At 38.3% G+C, this 25,043-nt stretch overlaps 1 protein-coding gene across 5 annotated transcripts; it reads left to right on the top strand.

Annotated features, from left to right (window-relative positions):
* The first annotated feature begins 4,595 nt into the window (after positions 1-4,595).
* On the top strand, positions 4,596-24,699 carry acsl1a (acyl-CoA synthetase long chain family member 1a). 5 transcript variants are annotated; one of them, XM_061058835.1, is made up of 22 exons: positions 4,615-4,679; positions 10,769-10,887; positions 13,937-14,149; positions 15,428-15,542; positions 15,646-15,710; positions 15,798-15,899; positions 16,817-16,916; positions 17,037-17,212; positions 17,588-17,620; positions 17,772-17,823; positions 17,908-17,981; positions 18,974-19,192; positions 20,326-20,460; positions 20,813-20,947; positions 21,286-21,381; positions 21,471-21,543; positions 21,665-21,753; positions 22,109-22,225; positions 22,319-22,462; positions 22,620-22,721; positions 22,802-22,873; positions 23,420-24,699. In XM_061058835.1, exons 3-22 carry the CDS (start codon positions 13,955-13,957, stop codon positions 23,558-23,560), a joined length of 2,235 nt encoding a protein of 744 aa, XP_060914818.1. In that variant the 5' UTR covers positions 4,615-4,679; positions 10,769-10,887; positions 13,937-13,954; the 3' UTR covers positions 23,561-24,699. The 5 variants fall into 5 exon arrangements, with proteins under 5 accessions (XP_060914810.1, XP_060914818.1, XP_060914826.1 ...); XM_061058827.1 differs by lacking the exon at positions 10,769-10,887 and having other exon boundaries at positions 4,596-4,679; XM_061058843.1 differs by lacking the exons at positions 4,615-4,679; positions 10,769-10,887 and adding an exon at positions 10,964-11,099 and having other exon boundaries at positions 19,115-19,192.
* The last annotated feature ends 344 nt before the right edge of the window (positions 24,700-25,043 follow it).

Below are 25,043 nucleotides of genomic sequence, written 5' to 3'. Positions count from 1 at the left end.
GGCCCATGAGGCCAAAGAGATAGTCCTAGTTTTATATTTTGATTTACTCTGTTATATTTGAATCTTTTCTTATCAGTTAAAGCCAGTTGGAAATCAACAAAAGAACAGCAGACTAAACTCCAGCTTTAACAGCTGCCTCACTACTTTACCTCCATACTTCAGATCATGTTCTTTCCAGGAATTATTTTTGTGTAATTGAAAAGCCACTCTGGGCAACCAATAATACAATTTTTAATTACAAAAATAATCAACTTGAAAAGTGTTAAGTCATAAAAAAAAATAGAAACAGCCTAAAAACTGTAGTAACAACAAGTTTTACAATTTAAGATTCTGAAAGCCTTATTTCCCAGAAATAGGACATGGCCTCAGTATCCTCATATAAAGCTATCCCTCCGCTGGGCTGTTAAATCCATGGACAACACATCTCGTCTTAAAGGATCAAAATAAATAAAGAGTGAATATATCTGTCAAGTGAATGTCAATCCATCAATCAACCTTTTTTTATTCTTGAGAGATCACTGAGGGCGTAAACCTCATGATTTCAAGTAAGTTACAAAATAAGAGTTAAACTGTAGATATATTCTGAACATGAGGTTCGAATGATTGAAAGGTAGAATACAAATCTGTGTTTAAGATAAGATTTAAATAATTATAAAAGATTAAATGATTGAGATGGGAAAATGTAGGCCTATAAATCAAAAAGGGTACACTTGTGTCAAATAAATACATCTAGAAGGTGGGAGGTTCAAAATCAAATATGTAAAATGCCCAAAGGGTAAACGTTCGTTAACAATAAGTAGCTGCTGGAACTTGTTCCAGGAGTCAGAATAAGAAAAACCAGTCTTTCCAAGTTCTGATGTGACTTGTGGAACATGTCAAAGTCCCTGGTTTCGAGGAGCGTGTCTGATAAACTCTGACTGACAAATGAAAAGGTTATGTGAGGTGAGAAGGTAATTTTTATATAAGGAGAAGGGCTTTATATATAAAAAGATGCCAATGAGAATCACATCTCACCTGGAGAGAAGACCGTCCAACCTTAATATACAAAATACAATGACGTTGTGGCATCACCAGTAATAAATGTCATGACGTTTAATGTTTTGGAGGATGCAGGTCTGTAGACTTTGATGCAATAATCCTGGATTGACTTGACTCTCCAATTCTGAAAGACTATTGATGTGAAAGTTAAATGCTCATTTTTCATCGATCTGACTAAATACTTATCATCTGTCACTCTCTTATTCTCAAGTCTTTTTTTAGTTCATATATTGATCTCATTCTGGTCCGTTGTTTTTTTACTCTGAAGAGCATCCGTTTAGTTTTATCAGCATTAGGTACAGTCTTAAATCATACAAAATATTCTGTCATTATTAAATTACTGTTGTCACATGTTAACTACAAGATATACGTGTCAGCCACAGAATACAGCATTGTGTCATCAGCATGCAGATGTGCGTGACAGTTTGACAATAAAGTGAACAAAAGCTGAACCTTGTGGTCCACCTTTACAGTTAAAAGAGTAGGTTGCTGTCTAGCTCCTGAACTTATTACATGCTTTGTTATCATAACCAATATTATAGCCTCTGATAACGCAGTCAATGGTCACTGTCGGCAGTAGGTCAGTCTGTAGGGACTTAGATTGGGAACCGGAGGGTCACCGGTTCAAGTCAAGACTAAACTACAGAAGTTGTTCTGGTAGCTTGAGAGGTGTCAGGGCACTTCCTGAGTACTGCAGAGGTACCCTTAAAGCACAGCTCCGAACCCCGGACCGCTCTGGTGCGCTCCCTGCGTAGCAGCCCCACTCTGACATCTCTCCTCTAACGCATGTCCACAGGTCCTGTTTGTGCATGTGTGTGATTCAGGTCTATGTGTGTGAGGAGCTTGTATCTCAATAACAGACTGTAAACCAGAATTTCCCTCAGGGATTAATAAAGTACGTAAAATCAAAAAATCTCAATCAAATGTCAAATGCTTTAGATAAAAGTGCTATGGAAGTGTTTTTTTATTCAAAAGCTGATGTGATGTCATGAACAACTTTAGTGACATCAGTAATGTTCCCAGCTCTAAAACTTGACAGGTATGAGGGCTCAGGATGTAAGCTCTGGATAGAAAGACTTTTCATTGATTATTTATTAACAAACTCCAGAGCTTTGCCAAACAAGGCAGTTTGGAAATTGACCTGTTGTTACGGGGTTTTCTGGAAACATCCCTCATGTAGGGGGAATGAAATGTGTAATTTCTTAAGTTTGGGAACTTTACAAGATGTGATGGAATAATTAAAAATGTATTTGCTCTGAGATAATTGGACCTGAGAACTTTGGGAAAAAAAAAGGGAACCTAATTATCATCTCTGATAGATTTCTTTGGATCAAATGCAAGAGGAGCATCCCATACCATGCTTGGAGAGACTGGATGTTAACAAATTGTTATCACATGTAGAGGCATGTAATACCTCATTCTTAAAAAGGTGACCAGCTGCATCTATCTCTTTGTGGTCAGAGAGTACACAATCTTAAACACTAATCTGAGTGGGGATGGAGGATTAATTGTTATTTTTATTTGTGTTAAAGCTTTCCAGAGGTTTGCAGGATTTGAGTAAGAGTTATAAACCAAGTCAAGGAAATATTCTGATTTGGCTTTCCTCACCATATACACAGTGGCAACTCCACAGTCTATTGGGGCCCTAGGCAAAAAAATCCTTTTCCTTTGGTCTTTGATTTTCAAAACAGCAATGCATGCTATGCTTAGCAGGGCAACAGGAGGGAGTGCTGTCAGATGGGGCCCCCTTAGGGAGGTTCCTACTGTCATTGGAAAATTTGCACATTTTGAGCCACTGCTGTGGTGTAAAGTTTGTCAGCCCTTGAGGCCCCCCACTGGCCTGGGGCCCCAAGCAGTTGCCTGCTTTGCCTGTTGGCAATCAGCACCTCTGCATATACATCGATCTCTCAGCTCTCTGATTCTAAACCAATGGGAATTGTTCCCTGATTTTCTATAGGTGATTTAAATCTGATAGATCTCTGGTAAACCAAGGATTTGCTCTATTTTTACCCGGTGTTTTTTTTTTTTTTTTTAACAGAGCATGTTTGTTTATAACAGAGATAAAGGTCTTGGTGAAATTATCCAAGGCCAACTCTGTGTTGGACATTAGATGAAGATATCACTTCTGAAAATGCTTGTTCATTAACATTTCTCAGGTGTGAGTTCAAAATAAATTAGGATTGTAATTTCTTTAAATGTGTACTCCTGGTACAGGCCACAGTGATTACTAACTCCAAAATAATAATAATAAAAAACACCTGTCGGGATTATTTGATCACTTGGGCTAGAGAGAATCCGATCAATAAATGCTCAGTTCAAAGGATGTTAGATTAGGTCTTGCCGACTCGGTGATCAGCTGAGACAGACTGAGACAGATTTTCAGGTTGTGTTGTGTGAGAGAGCCAGTCAATATAGTAATCAAACCTTGATAATAACCTCTCTATGCATATAGTTAGAGATGTAGTAAAGTTCATATGAAAATATCTTCAAATGGAAATATAAAGAAATAAATTATATTCAAATGGGCTATGTTGCTCTTTTATTTTTAGATTTAACTTTATTAGTTGATACAGGCTATTTGAGAGTGATTTTACCTCTGCAGCTGGTAAGGATGTATCTGGTTTTATATTACTAGCCATACACTGACTCACATAATGAGCTTTAGTACAGTGTTGAGGGACCTATCAGTAAATCAAAAATAATGTAATTAAATTAACTTATTTCAAAAAATAAAATGTTGTATGCGTTCTTATCGCGGACGTTCACACGATGCAGCAGTATAACTCTAAAGCCTTGACAAGCTGTTATATTCAACATCACTCAGAGTTTCTGCTTCATGAGTAATTTCAATTTTGATTCTTACAATTTCTACTTTTGCAAAGGCAAAATGTTTATTAGAGGACTTTTACTTGTTACAGAGTTGATTAATATTGAGACTTTGCTACTTTTACAAAGTAAATAAAAATCTTAGTCCATTTTTTCCCAATTGAGTAAGTGTCTTCCAAAGGGTCAATGTTAATTAAAGGGTCACATTCCTTTATTAGAGTACTTGAGTAAATGTGATAATATTTACTTTGCATTTTGGAAGCTTTCACATTAGTAGGCTCAGGTAATAAACACCCATACAACCAGAAGACAACAAGTTGATCCGTCTTTTTTTTTCTCCATTTGATTTTGCTGCTGCTGTGCTTTACTCAGAGATTGTTGTTCTGGAATTAATAATCTTAGAGTTTTTACTTTTTTTTGTCATTATTTACTTATTTTGTTTTATTATGAACTTTTTTTTAATGCAGTCATGCTCTTTTAATGAATTGTCCTAGGTTTCTAATATTTTGGCTCTCTTTTGGATCATCAATTTGTGCGAATGTACTCATTAAGCATATACAGAGGAAAAGTAGGGAATGAAATTTAGTTCTGATAAAAATCAATCTGCTAATGTCGTTATCTCAATCGGTCTTCACAACCTTAATTGACATCACTGATTAGCCAATTACAACGGGCCTTTCATACTTTATGCGAAGCAACATGTGCGTCGGCCTCTGATTGGCTGTTGCGGCAGCAGCTGAACAAAGCGTAGTGCGCTGCTGCTGCTGTTGGTTCAAGAATCAGGTCTAAATCTCCGGATCTGTCGCTGCACACAGGTTAGTGGAAACATACCCATCTACTACCACATGTAAACAATCGTCCATTAACGTCGAATACCTTCTAAACTATTGATTTTTTGAAAGGGTGATGTGTTAACGAACCCCCAGGAAAAAAAAAAAAGAAGAGGGGCTGCTCTTCTTTTATCGTGGCTTTAAATTGACGAGAGTCTAGCCACGTTAATGCCTTTTCTCGACATCTCATCTTCATTTCCGTGTAGCTTGCTCACGTTCACATTGACTATGGGTTTAGTCTGTAAACTGGGACATCGTGTTCATCCCCGATATCAGTCGTTTTCGACGGGGCGGGGGGGAAATGATTGTTTGTATGAATGTGATTCTCTGACATTTAAAAGATACGGACACGTAGCAACAAGGCTGATATGTGTGTGTGTGTGTGTGTGTGTGTGTGTGTGTGTGTGTGTGTGTGTGTCAGAATACATCTTGTTTTGAAACATTACGTGTTGCTTAATCTCCACTTCACCCACACAGTACTTTCCCCTGTAACTGTGTTAGTGAAATGAGATGACAAGGAGTGGAAAAGAGGAACAATGCGACCATTATCTTGCGCATGTCGTGGCATACCAACTTGTTTCAGGATGTGCGTCTGACCTGCTAACCTCAAACTAGGCGGTTACTAGGAGACGACGCACGAGCTTGTTTTTGCAGGATTTAGCCAGATCCAGTTTTATTCATTTCCGTATACAGTGTTATTGTAACATGCGTTTGACACTTGTTTGAGTTGAATATGACATCGTTGCGAGCCTGAAGTTTAGATTTACTTCTTATTCCTGGTACATTATAATTGCGAGGTATTGCAGCATAGCTTATATATTTTTCAGTCCTTATGCAGACAGCACAACCAGAAAAAAAAAGCCTATTGTTTGATGAGGATTAGCTTTTAAAGAAATTATAAACAAAATATTTACTCATGGTTCAGGTTATAGAAATGACAGTCACCAAACATTACAACCATGCTTGAACCAACTTGGCTCAACCAATAGCCTCAAATTAAGGTAAAATACATTTCCAGCTTTTAGCACAAACAGACCTCGGGTTCATTAATTATCTAGCTTGCCAGCAACAGCATGGTTTTGTCGTTGTGTCTTAGGGTATTAGCCTCATTTTCAACTTTCCTCGCATGATTTGTCACAATGTAAATTCCTGTCCCATCATGTTTCCCCCTTTTATCACAATGCCATCGTTGGATTGCCTCAAAATGTCGTTGGTATCAAAGTGGAGCATGCAAACACAGCGAGATAATTTGGTGATGACAGATCCTCTGCCCTATTTTCTGTTTGTGCTTAATAAAAAAAAAAAGCTTATCATGAAGGAATGGAAACTAAACTTCAAAGATCAAAAGTGGGAAACACTTGTATGACTTTATACGTTGCAGTGTACTTTAGAGTGATAGGCGTTGTTCTAATGGAAGTGGGAATGTCGTTTATTGTCATAACAGAAACAAGCAGACGTGCAGGGACAGACAGTTAGTGACGTGTTCAGATATTTTTTTGGGGTTATGAAGGGGAGGAGCCCCAGCCTTCTCTGAAATGAAGTAAGGTTGACGTAAAGTGACGTGAAGTAAATCATGACCGGACATTTGAATTTTTTATTTTTAGTTTTTGTTGCCAGCGTCGATAAATGAAAACCTTGAGTGGCAGAGGTGTGTGGTTCTCTTCAAGAAAGGCGTTCAAGCTCAGTGGCGTGCTTCCTCTGACAGGAATCTGTGGAATGCTGTTTGAGTGGGAGTCATTTTCCTCTCCTGCAGATTTTTTTTTAAAAAACACTAGGTAATGTCCTTAAACCCATGCTGTGCACTCACAAGGGCAGTTACAGGCATGGACTATAATAATACAGCACCTTTGTCCACTCAATGATATATATATTTCCCTGCCATTGAGTACAGGAGAAGCTTTCATTATGGCAACTTTGGGTTCATAATGAAGGAGTCATCACATGGGAATGCCACTATATCAGCCCATCTGCCTGTTTTGGGATTGTGCTAGCTGGGACTGTGCTAGCTGATGTTTACAAAACAGTGAAGAGCACCATCTTTTAGGCGGGGGCCTTTTGAAGGCAGGGATTTCAGCTCAGTAGAAAAGTTATACTGCCAACTGTTTGTGTTGATGGGATAATAAATATACATCTACGATTGCAGGGATGATTGAAGATGGTTTTCCCTATGTCGATGTTAAGGTTAAAGTGTACCAAGATACCATTACAAATAAGATATTACAAAAATACACTGTAGTCATCCCACTTCGTGTTTAGACATGTTTTAGTTAGAGGTGCTAATTTATTGCTCAATTATTTCTGCCTGCTTAGCCCGGGTAATCAGCACAAAATAATTCCATCCTCAATTTCAAGAATTGGAGAGTAAGCAGTTTTGATCCAGAGGGAAAGTTAGTGTTTTTTTGTGACTAAAGGAATTGAAACAAAACTTTGTCAGTTAGCCAGCTGTCACCTTTAGGTTACCTTCAGATTCAACTTTGTGTGGAGTTATGAAATGACAGTATGTCCCCCTTGGCCTGCATTGTACAGTTTGTTCGTCCTGGTGTTTGGTGGCTGTTGAAGGGTGCATGACCTTTGTTCCACAAATCCCATCCTCCACCCTCCCTTGCCATGTGCATTTCTCCACTGAGTCACCATGTGACTGGGGTGTGCGGTTTCATCGGGGGGGGGGGTGGTCAGGACCTGCACACTGGAGTGTGGTTGTCTTGTGCAAGGTTAGTCTTAGTGTCCCAAACCAGGGGTGAATGTGGCCAGAGGAGAGGATGGACAGAAGGGCAGACGAAGACGTGTGAACTAAAACAGCCATCCAGGCTCTAGCCGTCACAGTGACGATGCAGCTGTAACCATACTGTATATATTTAATTGACTTGTTGCTACGTGTCACTCAGCACATGTGCGTTGAGAGAGTTAAGGTTGTCTCTTCCTGCTCATGCTGTTACAACTTGCCTTCAGGGTGTAACTCATTCTCAGCTCTGATCAATTCAACATGGTCTAAGTCTTGCTTTGGAGTCTCCTCGTGTTGTGTCCCTGTAAACCTACACAATATACAATATATTGACTCGTCCTTCTATAAACACTATTTTCCCTCAGTGTGGCCTGTACTAAAAGTAAAGTATTGAATAATTAATGAGATATTGGCAGTTGGACTGATCCAACAACAGGATTTGATAAGTCATTAAAAGGTGATTTTCAAACATCAACATAAAGCATTTTAAGCAGATTGATACTGAACCCATGTTTGTGCTCATATTTGACTTCATATCAGCAGGTTCATCAAGTTCAGAGATGGTCGTACCAGGAATTTGAAAGTTCAGACTACAGCAGCTTGTTGTAATGTGTCTGGTTCCCCCCCCCCCCACCCCCCCCGCCTGTTTCATCATAGTGGTCTCAAAAAGTTCAGTTTCAGAATGGAAAAAAATGTCCTCAGTGAACTACAGAACTTTTTTAAACATTATTATCGCATTTACTTGAGCCGACTTTTTCAATTTATAGGAATTTTTATACCTCAAATTTGATGTTTGTTCTTCAGAATCTCAGACAATATATGTTTAACATTACATTTCTCCCTCTATATGAGGAAGAACATTGTCAAGTTCATGCATGGATTGAATACACTGCAGCCCACGTGGTTACACCTACTGATGCATATTGATTGTTTACCTTTCATTTCATTTTTTTTGCCCAAAACCAAAAGATACTTTGTTAAATACTTTGGACAATTAAAGCTTTGCAGAGACTATCGATGCTTGCTAAGCCTCATCCCATGTTAGCTTAAACTTAACTTTAGAGGCTGGTGCAGTTTGTGTGCTGAATTAAGAATTACCGCTAGTTGAAAAAAGCTGCTTCTGACCGACTCTTTATTAATGTTTCCATTATTATTATCATTTTTTTTAAGATTTATTTTTGGGCATTTAATGTAGAGATAGGACAGTGGATAGAGTCGGAAATCAGGGAGAGAGAGAGTGGGGAATGACGTGCAGGAAAGGAGCCACAGGCTGGATTCGAACCTGGGCCGACCGCTTGGAAGACTATAGCCTCCATATATACTGTACTGTAGCCATGTGACAATAAGTTATCATATTTACAGTTGATGTTAGCGTACAACGTAGAGAAATGCTAAATAAAGAAACATTGTTCTTGTGTTAAAATGAGCTTTTAAGATCTAAGAATGAGGAGAAAAGTTGAGAAATCAAGCTGTTGCAGACCTGATGTGCTACTTTGCCTTAAAGTAAGGTAACGGAAGATGCTAACGAATGCATCGTGCACTACAAACAAACTACTAAAGGTTTCTATACTTGTTTTGTTGTTTAAGTTGGTATATCATATGAATCATTGTAGCATCTTTCTCATTTTAGCTCAGGAAATCGACTAATCGACCAAACACTGTTCAAGCTGAGTCACACATTGTGTAGGCTGATTTATTGTAGCAGCTAAGAAAAGGCCGTCTCTGAGATTTGAAAGGGACTATCTTGTTAAAATAAGATTTGTTTAAAGTCTCCATGTGTTAATCCTCGGGTGATAAGATGGCTATATAATGAGCTTAAACAACTTGACCTGCGTCTAAGGACCAGAGCTGACTAGCGGCATGCTATCACGCTGCTTTTGGTTTCCAAATGTGTCACTTTTCTTTACATAAAGAGGAAGTGTGACTGACAAAGCGCGTGTTTCCTTTCTGGTTGGGCTTTGGGGTGTCTCTTTTGAAAACTACAGTTGCTACAGTCTTGCTCTCAAGCTTCCGTCTCTGTAATATGTCGATTGACCAAGCTGACCTCCCTCCCCTCTCCCCCAATTTTTTTTCCCCCAATGTCTTGTGTGTGCCTGGGTGTGGGGTGACTGGTGAGCTGGCTCTGCCATTGGCCTGTCATTCTCACAGGCCAAGTATGGAGAGTGGTGGGAGGTGGGGGAGGGTTTGTTCGAGTACCTTTCGCCTTCAAAAACCCCTCAGCTAAGCAGGACATTGTGACATGTGCCCGCTGTTGGCCATCTGACGTTAAAACGCACACTATTGAGACACACTGTAATGGCTCAGAGATGCAACTTAACCTTTACCCCATTAGCACTTGATGAAATCTTCTCTTGCTGCAACAATAAGTTAATTTTTAAGTGGATGTAGAAATCCTGACCATCAATGCAAAAGTGCTACTTGCTCAAATGTCTGTTTCTTCTCTGTGTCACAGATGACAGCAGACTGAAGATCTTTTGGGTTTTTGGGCTACTTGTAAAAAGAAAATAAGACATTTAAGAACATCTTGGCATGACTGTGAAGAACTGTGAACTATGAGCTAATTTTTATAATCTTAACAAATCTGAGGACATTTTTGCAGTTTTGTCAAGTGATGAATGTAAAAGTTTGTGGCAGCTTTCAGTTTTTGATTATCAAACGCAAATCTAGATGTTTCTAAAATTGCAGGGAACTTGTTTGTAAGTTGGTAGATTACTTAGATGATATATGGGAAAATAAAGTTCAAACTGTTGATTTCATGACGCGTGAGCTGTATGATTATAAGTAATGGAAAGTTAAAGTGTGATGAAATAAAATCCAGAACTGACATTACCTAACGTTATAGCATCCTTAAACTACAGATAATATCAAGAAATGAGCTATATCGGTGTATATTACATACTCAATATAGTTATGTCAAATTATGTTGAACATAATGGGGGAATTCATCATTTGCACTCAGCATGATTCAGCATCATACTCGTGTCTGTCACACGTCTATTTGTATTTTTCTACAGTCACAGCTGATTACACAGAGTTTTCTCCCAGGCTCTCTGCCTCTTCCTCTGTTTTCAGCAGAGGAGAAAAGTATGCATGTACAGTGAATGTGCAAACTGTTACCATCGAAGTAATGTCTCAGTTGTTGAAAATGCAGGAAACGGAATCTCATTTAACCTGTGTTCAACTACGAGGAAATGTGGACTTTTTGATAGCATTGTGTTCATAATATCATGTAGGATGAGATACTGCTCATCCACTGAAAGATGTTCCAACAACTCAGATAAGCACTCACTTTATTCTGGGTCATATAACTCTGATTGAATTTGTTGCCACTGTTTTTTTTTTTTTTAAACAGACATGAGCACACCTGACAGCCAGTTGTTGTAATCCAGAACAACAAAAGAAAAACAACCTTCATGACAGCAGATAACCTCTAGGGTTTGGAAATCTACCTGCTGGTTGAACTGTGCTCCAGTGAGTGGCTGGCTCTGCCTCGCACGTCTGTGTTTCTGTTTGGAGGGGCGTGTTTCTGCTATTCATAGTGGTGAGAACCTCAGAGGTCTATTAGAGGTCAGTGTGAGTCCCTCTAATAGCAGCTGCAGCAGCACAGGGCCTTCAGATAACTACACCTCTCCGCCTCTGGACAGTCTTTAACTTTTTTTTTTTCGTATACACACTTTGGGACTGTGAGTACAAAGATTTATTATGTCTCCACTTGTGAATAATAATAATCAATGCTAAAACATTTCTCTGTGTATACGTTTTTCCTGAAGCCAACACAGAAGGGATTACCCTGTCTGTTGGAGCGGCTTATAGCAATACCTGGAAAGACTTTGGGAGGTTTTTAGGTTTATTGGGCAGTTTTTCATTATTTTATTTTCATAATTTTAAGGACAAATAGAGTGAAAAGGCCTAAATGAATGTTTGTGTCTGTATTGTTGATGAAAAATCTTCCAGTATCATTGGTCTTCTATTTATCTTTCAGCTCACTTTAGAGTGACTGCACATCTCATCATTAATAGTCAGTTTTTGAGCTAGCAACCTGTTCTGCATCCTTCTGCAATACTTTGTCCCAGTTGGCACTGGTCCCGTCAGTCATAATAGAAGTAGGTGAGAAGTCAATTGTTACCCCTGCGTTGGTTGGTCATTTGTTCATTTACCTGCTGGGTTATACACTGTTATTCATGCCACTTGCTCCTCTCATAAAGTCTTTAGCTTTGAATCCAGACATCCTTTGAAAACCACTGATGTAGTGAAACTGCCATATATTCAGTGTATGTCTTTAAAGGCCAGAAAGCATCGCTTCCCTTCAGAAACGAGAAGTGTCTCATCCATTGTGTCAGTGGTCGTGTCCTCATATCACCGTGTACACTGGAGTCAAATTTCCGTCCTGTTCTTGGTGTCCAAGTGCACGGCTGCTGTAAAGGATAGCACATCTTCCTTTTGTGTATAGCATTTGTTGAAGCGCAGAACAAACCCAAACACAAATCGAAGATGTACAGAAATTTATTTTCAAACTGTTGAAATTAAGGTTAGTCTTTGCAATAAATCTTAATATTTAGCTGAATGGATTTCTCAAACAAAGCCTATTTTCAGTCTTATAAAACAGAAAGCAGTCCAGACAAAGGTCATTCAGATGTCTGGCTCTTTCCAGTAATTCTTTCATACTTGTTTTATTATGAGGGCTCTAAATGTTGCACGCATCTCTTTTCTAACGGTCCGCAGTTTATAGTTTTTTAAAGGCAGAAATAAAACAAGAACATGGTGAGAGAACATACAAATATATAAATGATTCTTATCAAAATGAAGATTTGTTTTATTGTACAAGATCAAAGCTGGATAGATTCTTGGCTTTCTATTGAAGAATGACACAAAGATTAGATAGCTATGTTTCTGCTTTTAGGAGGCTCTCTGAAACTTTGTGACGTTTTGTGTGATGTAAGGAAGGTTTGTGAGAAAAGCTCTCATCCTGTCTTTAAAATGACCCAACTCAAATGAGCGACTACTTTTAATGCTCATCATCTCTGAACCAAAGGGCAGGACACTGATTCAGTATCCATTTAAGTTTCATTTAGGTTTCCCACTGTTTGTCCTGTTTTTGTTATTATTGTGTCAGAAAGAACTACTTGTACCAGACTGTGCTGTGTTATTAAAGTTCAAGTAGTGTGTTTATAAAAAAGGTACGCATACATGTACTGTGTACTCTTAAGACTTTGCTCTCTGTTCTGATTAGTTAAGAAATTGGGGTAAATGCTGATAAAAGATATTTTTGATACCTGAATGATAAAAGACGCAGTTAACCATCCATTACGTCAATTTGTTGATAATTTGGGCTGAACTGTGCTGCTAGTCGGAAAATACAGCAATATCGTACTGCAGCTTCAAAATTATCCTATTTTACTCAAAACTATCTTGCATATTAAAAAGAAGAAGAGATAAATGAACAAAGGAACAAAACGTTTAAGTGTAAATTGTTCTGCTTCACATGAAGCTAAGCTAGTAGCATCTTAAGTTGTTGTGAAGTGTGTTTTCCTACAGTCTGGGAAACGAGCCGTAGGCGTGAGCAGGGCATCAGGTGATGATTTGATTGGCAGGTAGAGCCTGGCATCCGGTGATGATTTGATTGGCAGGTAGAGCCTGGCATCAGGTGATGATTTGATTGGCAGGTAGAGCCTGGCAGCAGAGCAGAGGGTGTGTTGGTCAGGCGCTGAATGGTGCTGATGTGATTGGTTGCTCTCAAATCCCAAACAATGTTTGGTGGAGGTGACATTGAAATTGCAAAATGATCATACACTTGGCCTTTTCTGCAATTATTGATCGTACATCGTGAAGAGGGCAAAATGATGGCACAAATATACGATAGTTCTCGTACATCAGGCAACACTGGGGCTGAAATGTTCTGTTTTATTCATCTTTCCTGCAGAGTATTACTTGATGAATTAAAAAAATGACTCCATTATTTGATACATCATTTGAGCTGTTTCTTAAAACTTTTAAAAGGCCCATCACAGGAAATGAAACGTCTGGTTTTATTTCACCAGCTGTCCAAACCCTGCTAATGATCAATTTATATTCAAATAAGAGAACACAGAGCATGAAACGAGAATGTTTTTAACTTTTAACTTTTAATTCATTAAAGCTGAAAACTATGCATAAGAGACAAACACACACTTTCAATATGAAAAAGTCAAAAGGAGAGCAGGTTTTTTTTAAATAAAGACGATGATCTTGTATTGGTTGTTTCCAATACTTCATGTATTTGTGAACATCTTGTAACAGACTCTGAATGAATGAGACCTTTATTCTTCACATTAATGGCTGCTCTCATTTTGCTGTGTAATGCTCTGAAATAAGAGGCCCATTGATAAAAAGATAAAATGACTACATCCTGCTGCATCACCACATCCGTAAGGCAGAAAGTGGGGACAACATTGCTGATTGTTTATGAAATGTAAGTCTGACTGAGATCTGAGACAAACATGCTGAAAATGTAAAGCGAGTTTCTGTCTGCATCCCTCTGCAGGGTCAGTGTTAAACCACGATGCAGACTCAGGAAGTCCTGAGACAGCTGCGGATGCCCGAGCTGGATGATCTTCGGCAGTATATCCGCAGCTTGCCCACCAACGCTCTCATGGGCGTGGGGGCCTTGGCTGCCATCACCACATACTGGTTTGCCACCCAGCCGAAAGCGCTCAAACCACCATGTGACCTTGAGATGCAGTCAGTAGAAATGCCGGTAAGTGACTTATTTTTTCCTCGTAACTATGGTGATATCAAATATCCCGAATGAAATCTCTGCAATGTGGATCATACGATACGGAAAAAGATGATATATCCGTCTGTTTTGGAGGAATAACTGAAACGTGATGCAACTGCTGGAACACAAAAAGGAAATTAGTCAGCAGATCTCATTCAGCAGGAATGTTAACTGGATCCTCTCCAGTCTCTCCAGTCTGAGCGGATGCTGGGAAAGTTCTTAGAATTACTGTAAAAGCTTTCACTTTCGTACTTTCTCACATAATGAGAGCTAAAAGGTCATGTAATAGTGAAAGTGAACCTAAGAAAGTTCCGTTTAGCTGTGCTTGAAAAGTGATATTTCTCTTTTATCATTCCAGTAACACTTTCTAATAAGGTATACTTTACAATGGTACATCTGTTGATGATTTTTTAAATGGACGGTTGATGTATCATGAATAAAATCTTGATTTAAGATTATTATAGTACAGAAAACTTTGGGGTGGCCAGGTGGAAAAAATTAGATTATTAATCCTTCCTCTACTTTTTAGTTACAGTTCTTACGTTCATGAGTGCAGACCTACATAAATCCTTTATTGTTGAATTATTAACGTCAACTGCTCAATAAATGGCTTATCATAAAGTGACAAATGTTAGTCATGGTTAGTGACATTTATAGCTCAAATGTTCCCAGATTAAAAAGAGAAGATTAGATTTGAGTGAAGCCATTAGGTTTAACCTTCCGCCAAGGCCTTATTACAAACAGAGACAAGATATACTCAATGGAAATCCTGATTTTTTTTTTTTTTACAGCAAAAGATTTGAAATCCAGTGGCGTTAAGTAAGTCAGAGAAGCCAGAGAGGAAAATGTCTGTTTTGTAGATCTGTCACTTGGGTTTCAGGGTGAAGTCTGCAGATGTTAAACTTCTATACGAACTCCTTCAAATAAATATCTGGAGTTTCCAGGGGGGGAAATCAAGATATAATATTTTTATTAATTAGGTGTTTTATCTTCTATTTTTACATTACTCTGGTCTTCCAACTAATGTGACAGAACCAAACCGAGTCTCTCAGTTAATTTTGAAGATCTCCCTCTCTGGTCTGAATAGCTCAAACAACCTTTGTAATTCATGGCCTGCTACATCACATATGACAGGGGATCCAGGTCTGAGTGTAAATCAAAATATCACAAAGCTGTAATAAAGTTCAAACAAAATGAAAAAAAAATCTTTCCACAGGTTCAGTCAGTACTCGTCTTAACTTAGTATTTTCCTTGAAGGGGGGAGAACGTGCAAGGAGGTCAGCACTTAATGACAGCCACGAGCTGATGACGCACTTCTACAGCGATGCACGTACGATATACGAGGTGTTTCTCCGAGGGCTCAGAGTATCAAGTAAGAGCATCTCTTATATCAGCTGCATATGAGGCTCCCTGATTTATGAAAACAGTTGCTTCATTAAATGTGAATTAAAGTGAGATTAACTTTGATTTTGCAGATGATGGACCTTGTCTAGGGTCCAGGAAACCCAACCAGCCGTACGAGTGGCAGTCCTATAGAGAGGTGAGATGACCTGAAAATCTGCTGCATCATCATTTTTGTCTATGATACGAGACGAGAAAAAAAAGTCCTTATTTTTGTCTTGCGCAGGTGGCAGACAGAGCTGAGAACATCGGTTCTGCTCTCCTCCAAAGAGGACACTCTCCCACAGGAGACAAATACATCGGCATCTTTTCCCAGAACAGACCAGAGGTATGAAAAATGTCCTTTAGGCTTTGTTTGCACAAGTTTCTAAAAACATTAACTGTTGTCCTCGAAGCCCTGTCTGTAATGTGTACGTCATTTTGTAATGTGGGTTAATCCCCCCCAGTGTGAAAATGTCTGCAATCATTGGTCAGTTAACAAAGCTAAATGCCATGAAAACAAATTCTGAAGATTTAAATAATTGAGAGAAATTAAAAAAATACAATAATTAGCTGGAAGTCTTGACAGAAACTGTGCAAGATCATATCTAATTCTCTGCAACCTAATATCAAATAGTCAATATATTAACCAAAATTTTATTTTCTCCTTAATTATTTAAAAAGTTCACACAAGTTTTAGCCCAGCAAAGCATACGAGTACTACCCAAACAAAAGCACAGCTTGGCAGGGTCAATCTGTTTCTGTGTTTATGAACCACCACCTTTGAGGCATGTTCCCAGTAAGTGTGTGAGTGCTTGGTGCTGTCACACTGTCAATTCATCAAGTCCATTATGGCTGTGACGTGGAGTTGACAACACCTATTAAGTTACATTATTTTTCTGTGAGTCTGCCCTTTTTTTTTAGACTTTACTTTGGTGACTCACCCAGAGTTCATCGTGAACTTTTAGACATGAAGGACGTTTTGGTAAAGTAATAAAGTAAAAATCGAAATGTACGCAAAGCAGAGGTTGGACGTGACAGTAAAAATGACACCAATAAGTGTCACCAAGAGACAACTTATAGTTCATCACCTTGGCGATGGTGATTTTTTAATAACCATCTCCAGCCCTCCCAGACTCACGCACTGTCACACTGCATGCATGACTTCATTTGATATTGTTTGACTCAACTCACATTAGGAGGCCTTTGATTTCACAGGTTCTCAGTGTCTTTATTGTATCCCTTCTTCCTGTGTTTGTCTCTCAGTGGACCATATCTGAGCTGGCCTGTTACACATACTCCATGGTGGCAGTTCCCTTGTACGACACCCTCGGCACAGAGGCCATCAGCTACGTTATCGACAAAGGTACGTCAGAGAGGCGCCTTCATATGCTAGCCACGCACCACCTTTGGTGCCATCACAGCGCCTTACATCGAGGACACAGATATTGACACAAACTGATTTTGTTCCGTCTGGTTTCTTCAGCTTCAATCGCAACCGTGATCTGTGACGTACCCGATAAAGCACGGATGATTCTGGACTGTGTCGATGGAAAGGGACGAACGGTGAAGACGATTGTGCTCGTTGAGGAGTTCGACAGTGACCTGGTGACCCGTGGAAAGGAGAGTGGTATCGAGATCCTGAGTTTGAAGGAGTTAGAGGTGAGATTTTATTATTATTATTTATTTAACCAGGAAAAAAACTTGTCCTAGCCAAGACGGGCAGCAGCACAATGAACAGAGACAACAACGAGCTGCCATGCATCCAAATAGAATAGAGATACATCATAATCTCCTCATCTTTCATTCAAAAGCTGTCTCCACCCTCCTACATCATAATCTTTCTGTACAGTATTACAACATGTGAAAAGAAAATTAGATTTGACTCTTGCTGTTTCTATTTGCGGTACACTGTTGTTCAGCCATGCTCTTGATAGAACCAAATGGAAATAAGGCCCCGGTGTGCTGTTTGTTAAACACCTGATTATTATCAGCCCTTCCTGGAGATCTCATTTTAGGTTGTGTTTATTTTTACAGGCCTTTGGTGAAGCACACCATCAAAAACCAGTGGTGAGTACGAGGAACACTTCATTTGATCACATGCGGAAAGACAGCTTCTAAACCTTCCTCAGTTACCAGAGAGTATAATTTAATATAAAGCATCCTGCACGATTGCCATTTACTCTTTATGCGTCAGTATAGATCTGTGATTTCATTACAGCCTCCTGAACCAGAAGACCTGGCACTTGTCTGCTTTACATCAGGAACCACAGGTAAATACACAACCTGTGACATCTTTAACCTTTTACTGCTGTTATTTTGTTTAACCTATTCATGACCATCATTTTCCCTTTCAGGAAATCCAAAAGGTGCCATGCTCACTCACGGGAATGTCATCTCCAACACTGCAGCTTTCATTAAAATAACAGAGGTAAACAAACACAACAGCCAGACTTCAAAGAAATGAATCGCAATATCAATGATATTTTTTAATCGTGTAGTTTTGATGATACTCCCCCTTGTTATAGGTTGGAGGGTTTTCTCTGCTTTACTCACCAACTCTCTCTTGGCAGTGTCCTCTGACTGTACAGCTGCATGTGTACAGTATATGATTTTTTTTTTTTTAAGTGAATGCACATCATCTTATTCACTCTTAAATTATTCTTCTTTTTTTTGCTGTAAACTTTGCAACAAATAAGCTCTACCATGTTCTTGCTCCTTATATTTGAGTCACAGTTGATACTATCCACATTTTTTTAATTATTCAGGGAACAAAAAACGCTAATAGCACATATTATACAAAATAATCTGCAACTGTCCATCAAATATAAGGAAGTAAATGATGCTACTCTTTATGTTAACACAGCTGTAATTGTGTCCTGCATTGTTGCATTAGCAGGCTAATGTTAGCACACGTGATATCCAAATAAGCAGTGAGTATGTTCTTCTTCTTCTCTCTAGTCCTTGACTAAAACAGCTTTATACGCAAGGCCGCCCTGTCCATGTAAACATGAAGTAAACACAGCTCTAACAAAAATACAGCTGGCGTGACTCGAGCTGCTAACTCATTGTAGACAGTCATGACTCAGACATTTACAGAGGATTTACTTGATTTCTGCTGTATTAGTTTAAAATGTCACACATTCTTCCTTAAAAGAGCATGTTTAAATTTTATTTACATAAATCTAATTATAGAGATTCAAATTGCAGATAAATGTGTGCCTTTTTTTTAACTGTTTGGACTTCTGGGAATAAGAAAAAAGGAAACTGAAAATGGAGCTGTTTGGGTGTTTTTTCTGTTTGACGGATCCTGTCTGATCCTTTATGACCTCCTTTATTTTCCCTGTCTTACTTCACTCTGTACCTTCGCCTGTGTCTGTTCCTCCGCCGTCTCCGCCTCCGCCTGTGTTTGGTGTTGTCCAGGACACACTGATGCCAAGCACTAAAGATGTGGTCATCTCCTACCTCCCCTTGGCCCACATGTTTGAGAGGGTGGTGGAGGTACAGTACACGGCGCTTGACCTGCAAACATGCACGTGTTTTGTTTTTTTGTGTCTTCTGCAGGTACACTGCATGCTGGACCTCCATGACATTCATGTATCCTATCTCCCCCTAGCTCACATGTTTGAGAGGGTTGTACAGGTATGTGTTGGACTTATTTTACTATTTCATTTTAGGTGGAGTTAAATGAGTCTCAGGAAGTGTGTCAGACTATTATCCAAGGTCATTTGATCGTGTTATATGTTTTCTTCTCTCTTATTAAGCTATCGTTTAAAGTAATTTTTTCTTAGAAATACAGATAGCATCAGCTTTACTTTTTCTTATTGTAATGACCCTTTGAGTTCATTTAGTCAGTCGGGTTAAGAGATGGGAATGAAATACTTCTTTGTTTACAAATAAAATGTGTCCCTAGAGTTCAGGATCTTAACTAAGTTTACACCTAATGGATTCAAAATTAATTATACTGTTTACTTAGTCTTAGTGCAGATATTTAAATATTTTTTTAATTTAACTATGTTGACAGTTTTATTGCTGCTTTTCTTAAAACCAAATGTAATAATGATGCAGGAGAGGTTAATTTAAGTTACATGTTTATTGCCCTAAAAATATGGTACCTTAACAATAATTAAAATATTATACTATTTATGATTTTACTACAAAAACTAAAAGTTATGTGTTAAATTGGCACATGTGCCAAAAATGATGTTAAGTTACACCAAACCATCTGAAACTTCAAATGACAACTGTTTTTATGTGAAACTAAAGAAACCATGCACTTCAACCTAATGTCCTTAATAGTTGTTGAATGATTTGATCTTTCATTTGCAAATATCTAAATAGCCTGTGACCTTCAAGCTATCTTCTTTTTTTCTAACCACTGTAACTTTTGCTGCTTTGCTAAAGTGCTCATGATGGATAGGCCGGATCTTTGTAACATAGCAATGAGTAAGGTCTTTTACCTGCTTTTTGTAACATAGCAATGAGTAAGGTCTTTTACCTGCTTTTTGTAACATAACAATGAGTAAGGTATTTTACCTGCTTCTTGTAAAGTGTCTCGAGATAACACTTGTTATGAGTTGACGCTGTGCAAATAAAAATTGATTGATTGATTGATTCTAAGCAGCATGATCAGTAACATCCTACAAGTGCAAAACATTAAGCAGCAGGCTTTACTGGGAAATGTTGAATATGTAGTAAAAAGTGGAGATCAAACACTGCCCCCTTGTGGGGGACATTAAACTCACAGTAGGACTAAGCAGCTCTCTTCTCATCAGGGTGTCATTCTCATTCATGGGGCTCGAATCGGCTATTTCCAAGGAGACATTCGACTTCTGATGGATGATTTGAAAACGCTGGAGCCGACAGTTTTCCCTGTGGTCCCACGCCTCCTCAACCGCATGTTTGATAAGGTCAGACAAAGTTTTTTGAAAGTTTATGAAATGTTGATGTAAATATCTACAAAAGTCATAGCTATGGAGTGAGTCTTCTCTCTTTTTGTCTACTAATTTTTTTATGAACATTTGATCTGTAATTCTAAGTTATTCTGTATTACAAATATAAAAGAGATCTTTGCCTGTGTGTATTATAAAATTACACCATTAATTTACTAATTTGTCCATCTGAAATTTAAAAATCTTGTGGTGTCTCCTAAAATCTTGAATATTAATCTGGCTCTCTATGGCAAACGCTCATATATATATATATATATATATATATATATATATATTTTGTTTGTTTGTTTTTTGCCTTAATCCTCCACAGGTATTCAGTCAAGCGAACACACCGTTGAAGAAATGGCTGCTCGATTTTGCCTTCAGGAGGAAGGAGGCAGACCTTAAAAGTGGTGTGGTCAGAAAAGATAGTATGTGGGACACACTCATCTTCAAAAAAGTCCAGGTGAACACAGCCGACTCCTTCAAGCCATTTAAATGCTGTTCTATAACCTTAATTAACCTCTCGCACTAGCTTAAAAAACTACAACTGAACCTGGTATTCAGAGATAAATCATATTTGGTATTTGAAAATAAAATTAAGTTTTAGATTCTATGTTTGTACTCCTTATTTGATATTAATAACTACACAAAACGTCTTCCTTCATTTTTAAGTTGGGCAAACACCTTTCACTAGTGACAGGAGTATTACAGTAATGTTTTAATTCAAAGAAACCCTGGCCCCAGTGTATTTCAGTTTCTTATTTTTGAGTCTTACTTTTACATTTATTTCACATTTTGCAGGCAAGTTTGGGCGGCCGTGTCAGACTCATGATCACAGGAGCAGCACCAGTTTCTCCTACCATCCTGACATTTCTACGAGCTGCACTGGGCTGTCAGGTGAGCCATATGCACGTCCCATCTCACTGAACAATGACTGATTGTTTTTGCCTCCATGAATGTTTCTAAAAACATACTTTGCACTTCAGTTTTATGAAGGCTACGGTCAGACTGAATGTACAGCTGGCTGCTCCATGTCAGTGCCCGGGGACTGGTCTGCAGGTAAAGCCTTAAACCTCCACTACATGTGGCTTTTGTCTTTGTTAGGTGTATGTATAAAAAATCGACTCTTTTCTGTCTTTGGAGGGTAAAAAAACCCTAACATTGTGTCTTGTGTCTGCAGGTCATGTTGGCCCTCCTCTGCCCTGCAATGCTATCAAACTGGTGGACGTGGCAGAAATGAATTATTTGGCAGCCAATGGAGAAGGAGAAGTGAGCAATGCTGCTTCAGTTTCCATCAAACACATTCAGTGAATTGATTTACATTGCATTTGTGAAGATATATTTGAGCAGTGCTAAAGGGATGATTCCAGTATTACACTGATTGTTATAAAAACAAGACAGCAGCTGATTATTGTGGCACATTAGTATATTTAGTAGACATCGAGTTATTTCATAGGAAAGTCTAAAACTTTGACCTGCTGAGGTTTCTACTTTATGGATGTCTATCCAATATTTGGTCAACATGTGCCACTAGCAGGTTTAAAAGTTTGACCAATTCAAATATTCCCGCAGGTAAGAATGTCTGGAAATCTGCTTTTTCACATTCATCATCTTTTCTCTCTAGATATGTGTCAAAGGACCAAATGTTTTCAAGGGATACCTAAAGGATCCGGAGAAAACAGAAGAGGCGATCGACCAGGACGGGTGGCTGCACACTGGAGACATCGGGAAATGGCTTCCTGTAAGTGGAGCTTTATTATAGCTTTAGTATGTCCATTGTGTTCGTATTAATTGCAGCTTAACTTGAAGTTGTTTTTCTCCTGTTTTGTTGCAGAATGGTACTCTGAAGATTACCGACAGAAAGAAGCACATTTTCAAGCTGGCACAAGGAGAATACATCGCCCCTGAGAAAATCGAAACCGTCTATAGCCTCAGTGATCCTGTGGCTCAGATATTTGTTCATGGTGACAGTTTACAGGTATTCATCAGAAAGCGCTGACAATAAAAAAAAAAAAAAAAAAAAAAGATGCTCATTAGAAAAAACAGACCGGTTTTGTTTTATCTGTTGGTTCTAGTTGTGTACTATTTGTGTGGTGCTGATCTTTTTTTTTTTTTCTCCATGTTGTAATTGTCAGGCTTGCCTGGTGGGGATCGTGGTACCTGATCCTGACTTTTTACCACTTTGGCTCAAGAAAAAAGGGATTGAAGGATCCTACTCTGAACTGTGCCAAAACCAGGTGAGGTGTTTAAATATCAGCAGTAAAAATCACACTTCACCATGTGCATTGTGTGCTAACATATTTCTGATGGTTTGTAGGATGTGAAGAATGCCATACTGGAGGACCTTCTGAGGTTGGGAAAAGAAGCCGGACTCAAGTCCTTTGAGCAGGTGATTATTGATCCGTTTGACAGCATCACATTTTTTTTTAATTGTGAAAAGATAAAGAATCCCTTTTGTGTCAGTGATTGACTTTTTTGATACTATATAAATGTCCCATGCTTTATGCCCCATTGTGGATTATTTGTGCACTGCATGTAGTCAAGTTTTTTAATTAAACCTTTCCTTCTAAAAAAAAAGAAGCTGCTATGATAAATAAATATCCTAACCCTAAAAAAAATCAAAAACATCTTTGGAATTTTTGCTTGGAAAAAAAGGCAAAATCAAAAGCTCAAATATCAAAGTTATATTTGATAACTGTTTGTTGTTTAATTTCTTTGTAGCACTATATTTTAGATTTTACAGATTTGAGCAGTAGGTTGGTCAAAAGCAGTTAAAAGAAATCTACTTTTGCTTTTAAATGTACAAAAGTCAATGTGAAATTAACTTTCTCGTTTGTTCATAAAGTTAGTCAAACTCTGAAATTCCATCATAAAAAACAAATTGTGAGCTATAAGCTGACTTCTTTTCTTTTGCCCTTTCTTTTCCTCTCTGCAGGTGAGAGATATTGTGTTACATACCGAATTGTTTTCCATCCAGAACGGCCTGCTCACACCCACTTTGAAGGCCAAGAGGGCGGAGCTTCAGAGCCGCTTCAGAGACATGATTGATGAACTTTATGCCAACATAAAGATGTAAACTGGAAATGAGGACCGCTGTTTAGAAAGAGACAATCATTTAGAGCACACAGCCAGAAGTGAGAAGCAGGGGCTCTCCTGCAATTATTCTGCCAGAGGATATGGGGGGGGGGTTTCTTGTAACTAAATGGATAATGACCCACATTTGAAGTATGTATTCCCTGATTCATATAGAAATTGTGCCACTATATTTTTTCCTGCTAGCACTGACTCGTTGATTCAAATTCCTGTCATCTTTATAACTGGTATAAATTATTCAAGGTAACTGCTAAAAAATAAAAAGTCGTGCCTAAACTGCCTTAACTCTGAGTATGACTGATTACTGCAGTCAGAAAAGTCTAATGAAACTTTTCTTCCAAGTTTTTATTCTTGGTTGCTGCAGAGAGAAAAATCCTATAAGCCTGCTTTGACAAATGAGTATTTATATACCATACTATTTAATGTTTTGGCCATGTATTTAAGTTGATATTTAATGTAATAATTGAACCTGTACATAATGTATCTGCTTAAAAAAAGTCTATTTGTATGCAGAGTATTGTGCCCATTTCCATGTTTATAAGTGCTATTGGCTGAGGGACTGATCAACCTGTTTGGGTGCACAATTGAAGTGATATCTTTATGGGAGTCTTGTTGCTTGGCGGGCTGTTTGGTGCCTTTTTTTTTGGGTTGTCTGTTTTCTTTGAACACTGCATGAAGAATATTGAATGTTACTCTTGAAGCAGGTCTGACAACTTTAGGGTTTCCCATTTCAGTGCCACAGTGTTTGCAGGTGAAAGCTGCACATTGTCATTTCTGTAACGCACAACACAAGTAGTCAGGGTAAATATTATTGGAACAATGGTGTCAGAGTTAACGTGAAGTTTTCAAGATTTTTTTTTCCATTTCACATTAACGTTTCACGCAGGGTCCTCGGAATATCTCATGGGATATGGTGCAACATTTCGGATGTTTAACAAGGAAACGTTTTTGTTGTTGTAAATGTAGATGTTTTGAGTGAATTCTAAACATCAGAAACAGCTCATCACGTCAAAGCTTCATTGACATTTCAATCCATACTGGGTTTTTTTAAACACTTAGATGAAAAGACGAGAACAGTATCTTTATTTGTCTACTGTATCAAATAAAACGTGTTAAACTAAACCGGTATGACGTCTGGTATTATTATAAGGAAACATCCTCTGATGGATCTCTCAGAGGCCATCTGTAAATATTACATGTTTTTGTAGTTTTCGTGCCAGTAGGGTGCAGAAATGTTTGCATCTTAAACACTTTTGAGTGAGTAGTATTTCTAAGACTTGAAACAGTTGCTTTGTGAAGAGACTATAATAGAGCTGTAAGCAACTGAAAAAAGCTTTGGGGCTTTTTCAATTAAATTTGCATGAGATTGAAATGATAAAATGTTTTCTCAAGAAATTGTTGCTGAGAAGTTCATGTCAATATAAAATTAAATTTAGGCATTTTGCAGTATTTGCTTATTATATAAC

Source organism: Labrus mixtus, chromosome 2 (assembly GCF_963584025.1).
Source record: "Labrus mixtus chromosome 2, fLabMix1.1, whole genome shotgun sequence".
In the NCBI taxonomy this organism is placed as follows: domain Eukaryota; kingdom Metazoa; phylum Chordata; class Actinopteri; order Labriformes; family Labridae; genus Labrus; species Labrus mixtus.
Note: the sequence above shows the minus strand (reverse complement) of the source record. Positions and strands in the feature narration are given on the sequence as shown.